The 5,000-nt window shown below is 48.7% G+C and overlaps 1 protein-coding gene across 1 annotated transcript in view; it reads left to right on the forward strand.

The window, feature by feature from the left end:
• Positions 1 to 5,000, forward strand: part of LOC310782773 (tyrosine-protein phosphatase non-receptor type 14-like) — a 21,861-nt gene that overhangs the window by 8,348 nt on the left and 8,513 nt on the right. Inside the window, exons 9-11 of the mRNA XM_083643519.1 lie at positions 346 to 424; positions 1,510 to 1,979; positions 3,119 to 4,432. Coding sequence (XP_083499645.1) covers positions 346 to 424; positions 1,510 to 1,979; positions 3,119 to 4,432 — 1,863 coding nt within the window. The remainder of the gene's footprint in view (positions 1 to 345; positions 425 to 1,509; positions 1,980 to 3,118; positions 4,433 to 5,000) is intronic.

Genomic DNA, 5,000 nt, shown 5'->3' on the forward strand with positions numbered 1-5,000 from the left:
GCACTCCAGATGTCTATCTGGAGAACCACAGGCGTCGGTGGACGACAAGTTACCATGATCCTAGAATAAGGCTACGCTGGCCTGGTGGCAGGCACCTGCTGTGGAGATGTCTGCAGAGGGAACGAGGACATTGAAATTCAAATCGGAGCAATTTGCATGATTTTACTTTCGCGATCCAAATAAAATTTCCATTTTGGAACGATATTATTCATGAATAAAATGATCAGTTTGAAGAAATTCAGGGTGTATGTCATTGTAGGATTATTATTATGGAGGCTGTTGCTATGAGTCATGGAGGAAAAATGCAGATAAAGATAATATGTTATCTACTGTGTCTTCATTTAGCCACGCCCCCAGTCCTGTAACTTCCAGTCAATGCATTCCCAGTACGGAGAGCATTACCAGGACACGCAGAGCTCTCAAGGTACATGTAAAGCACACACACACGCACGCACGCGCGCACACACACACACACACACACACACACACACGCAGGCACGCACGCGCACACACACACACACACACACACACACACTATAGGGTTTCCCCTCCACCCCACCACTTTCACCACGGATGTGATTTAAGAAAGTCTAATAACAGTTTGAAACATTTGAATAGGTCTTAATTGTGCCTTTCCCATCATGCGTGTGAGTCACAGCCTATTTGTGTCTTAACGATCTCACCAGCCAATCAGAGTTCAACGCTGACCTCATTTGTCACTCTTTCATTCGCTTGTTCACACACTCACTCTGCCTTATAATCCAAAGATCGTCATGACGGCCTGACAGTAAAGAACAAACACAAGCCGGGGGGGGGAAACATTGTGGGTGTGCTGCTCTGTGTGGGTGTGAGATCATTTTGGAGTGTGACCTCAGTCATCATACTCCATCTGTGTGGACTTGTGAGTATGTGTGTGGGTTTGAGATCATTTCACATGAGAGAATGCTGTACTTGTCAACTTGTCAGCAGAATACAGAGGCAAAGTGACCGCCTACTTCCTGCTTCAGCACTGTACCAGAGATTTTCATCCGCCATTTATTTTCCAATACACATTTCGTAAAATGCGTATAAAAATTGTTTTACTGGTTCAAACCAAACGGTACAGATATATTTAGAAACAGGAGAGACCGCATAACATTTCACTGGGACCAAAACGTAAAAAGAATGCGGGTTTAAAGAAAATATTTTTTCTACGTTTTTTTTTTTTTTTGGTCCGAGTTAAATGTTCTATGGTCTCTCCCGATGATAGCGTTAGCTGAACCGTTTGGTTCGACGAAGTAAATCTATTTTATAAGCATTTTACGAAATGTCTATCGGAAAATAAATGGCGGATGAAAATCTCTGGTACAGTGCTGAAGCAGGAAGTAGGCGGTCACTTTGCCTCTCTACAACATGCATACCACTGTGTTGGTGGTTATGGGAACAAAACCCCAAAGGTCAAAATCCTTAAAAACAAAATCTCTCACGCACTTTTCACCACTTTATTTCTCCCCTCTTCCCCCCCTCCAGACAGTATCTTCCATGACGACCCCTACTACAAGTCGGAGACCAGTCTGGACCGCTGCCCGGTGGACTTCGGCTTCCGTAACGGCACCGTGCCCAACGGCAGCATGTACAGCAGCCCCAGCCTGAGCTCTCTCAACCACTCGCAGACCTTCGTCCAGCCCTCGCCCATCTCCTCCAACCTCAGCATCCCGGCCAGCGAGCTGATGCGCCCCGACTACATCCCCAGCCACCGCCACAGCGCCATCATCGCTCCGTCCTACCGGCCCACGCCCGAGTACGACGCCGTCATGCGGCAGAAGCGACGCATGCTCCCCGCGCACCACGACCTGCACAGCCAATCGCTGCGCAGCCTGAACATTAGCAATGCGTACGCTTACCGCCAGCCCGAGGCTCTGGTGTACAGCCAGCCCGAGATGAGGGAGAGGCACCCCTATCACGGCCTGGGACCCAGCCCGGGACCCTACACCCCACAGGTACTGCTGGATATCAGAGATGCTCACAAGCCATTTTTTGCAAGTCCAAGTCAAGTCTCAAGTCTTTGAGCTAGAGTCCAAGTCAAGTCTCAAGTCTTTGGTCACAAGTCCAAGTCAAGTCTCAAGTCTTTGGTCACAAGTCCAAGTCAAGTCTCAAGTCTCTTATGGATGAGCGTTCTATTATCTGCTGCATACAATCCAGTCTGCTTAGAACACTGCATAGCTAAAACTAAGGGATTCAAAGCATGTACTGTATTATCTTCACTCCTTATCTATTAGCATACAGTGTGCAGTTGATTGGATGACATCAGTAGAGATTTCCTTAATGTTAATGCACCAAAAAAATACAAATAAAAAATAAAGATTGTTCACAAGTCCCAAACCTCAAGTCCAAGTCAAGTCTCAAGTCTTTGAAGGACGAGTCTCAAGTCAAGTCTCAAGTCACTGTGAGTGAGACTTAAGTGCGACTCAAGTCCAAGTCCAAGTCCCCATCTCTGCTGGATATTCGGGAGATTTTCGATATTAGGGCTGGGTATTGGCAAGGACCTCACAATACGAGGCGTCTGCACGATATGATTGTATTATCATATGTTGCGTTGCGATACATATTGCGATATACTGTATTGCAATACTCTACATAATTTATGGAACATTTTACAATAGAGCTGAAAATACAACTTGCTGTGTACCACCCAGGTAGTGTAATAATATGTGCGTCACATTATATTGATAAAAATTTAGTCAAACCTATTGCATTAAACATTTTCATTCTCATTTATTAAAATGGTATTTGCAAATTTCCACACTGCGTAATAGCACAGCGTGTTACTGAACACACTGAAATAAAAAATAAAGTGCATAAGTGTTCTTTGTGTGTCACTGAACACACGGCTGTGCAAAAGATAGATACAGCGATATATTGTGATATTCTTCTCAAGTATCGATACAGTATTGCAGAAATAACAATATATTGCCGTATTGGTTTTATTGCACCGCCCTATTCGATATCAGGGAAAATCGTCCGAGGCCTAGCTGGCACTATTTTGAGATGATTCTAAGATGCCTTGTACTATGTGTGTTGATATTGAAGCATCTTGTCCTCACCTCATGTTGTTTTTGTGACTGTGTCCGCCCTGCAGATCAGCTACAGTAAGCCAGTGTCCCATGGCCCCCACAAGGGGGGGCCAGCGAGCAGCCAAGGCCCCTGTAAGTCAGCCTGCGTTAACGGGGGCGGAGTTGGCGGTGGGGGTGGCGGGGTGGGCAGCTCCATCTCGCACACTGTCAGCACACCGGAGCTGGCCAATACCAAACAGCAGGGCACCAACGCGGGATGCTACGCGGCTACGGCCAACATGCTGAGAAACCACATGTCGCGGCCCCCCCCGCCTTACCCTTCCGGCTCCTTCCGCCCGGCCACCAGCACGCCCGACCTGGCCAGTCACCGGCACCGCTGCATCGGGGGCAGCAGCCCGGAGCTGGTCACTCGCATGGTGCAGCTGTCGGTCAAGACCTTCCAGCCGGACAGCTCGGCCGTGGTGCACCAGTCCCTGCAGGAGGTTAGCGAACCGCTAACGGCGGCCGCTAAGCACCGCTCCACCCTGGGCAAGAGACACAGCATGGAGGTGATCACTGGCATGAGAGGGGGAGGAGGGATGGAGGGCTTGGTGATGAAGGGCATGAATGCTCCTCTCCATCGGAGGAACACTCTGAGAGAGCAGGTGATGCCCCCGCAGACCCAGCCCATTCCTCAGCCCCAGGCTCCTCAGCCACAACCCCAGCCTCAGCCGCAGCCTCCAGCACCTCAGCAGCCTATGGAGTTGCCCGTGCAGATGCCTGCCCAGAAAGCCCCCGAGGCCTCTGTAGCGCCACCTGTGCCCGTAGCCTACCAGCATCAAAAGACTCTCTCCAATGCGACCATGCTTATCCACAGCAGTGAGAGCGAAGAAGAGGAGGAGGAAGAGGAGGAGAGGCCTGAGCTTGACGTTCAGATACCGGGTCTGAACGAGGACATCAGCATCAGCGCCCAGCTCCAGGCTGCTCTGGCCAAGCTGCCCAACAAACCCCCTCCGGAGTACCCTGGTCCCCCTAGACCTTCGAACAATGCTCAAATTCGCACCCACAATCACAACCACACTCACCACCAGAACCATAATCAAGGACCACAAAACAACCAGGGACCAGTGGACCCAAACCAAGCCCAGGCCCGAGCGCTCAAAGCTGGGCAGAGCCAGGGCGGTGGTGGGGGCGGGCCTGGAGGTGGTGCAGGTGGTGGTGGGACACTGACCCGTGGGGACCAGCCTGGGATGAATGGAGGGGGTCTGGGCCCGTCCATCTCAGAACCGGACCTGACCAGTGTGAAGGAGAGGGTGAGGAAGGAACCGGTCAAAGAGAGGCCGGTGTCAGAGATGTTCTCCCTAGAAGACAGCATAGTGGAGAGGGAAATTGCTCAGAGGGTAAGACCACCATTTACTAATTAAACAATAAATATGTCACCAATTCAATTAATGGTTTGATTTGTGACAATGCCAAAATATCATAATATATTAGTTAAATATGGTTACTGTATAGGAAAATAAGATGTGACTTTTAGACTTGCCATATGTCATGTGATATATCTATGATACCCAAATCTTAAGTCAAAATGGTACAGCACTCATGAGATAGCCAAAACTTCATTCTGTATTGGAAACAAAACAGTTACTAAGTATTGCAGCTTGTTGTTTGCTAGCTAGTTTCATAGCGCCTGATTAACACTAATCCCACGTTCAGCACCTGAGAGGCTAACGTTAGGTTCTCGGTCCCCGCAGGCAGCTAAAACCCTATTAATCCAGCAGATTGCACTTTGGGCAGAAAACCTCTCTATTAAAAATCAAGTTGGCGTGTTTGAACGAGAAAACCTGTGTGTACGTACTTGCACACATGTACCGGTACTCAAAGATTATATTATGTAAAAAGAAAACTCACTTCCTTTACCTACAGACCCCTTTAAACCTTCCAAAGCTTAACCTCCCTCATCCGTAC

The sequence above is a fragment of the Poromitra crassiceps genome (genome assembly GCF_964638095.1).
Source record: "Poromitra crassiceps genome assembly, chromosome: 9".
Lineage (NCBI taxonomy): Eukaryota > Metazoa > Chordata > Actinopteri > Beryciformes > Melamphaidae > Poromitra > Poromitra crassiceps.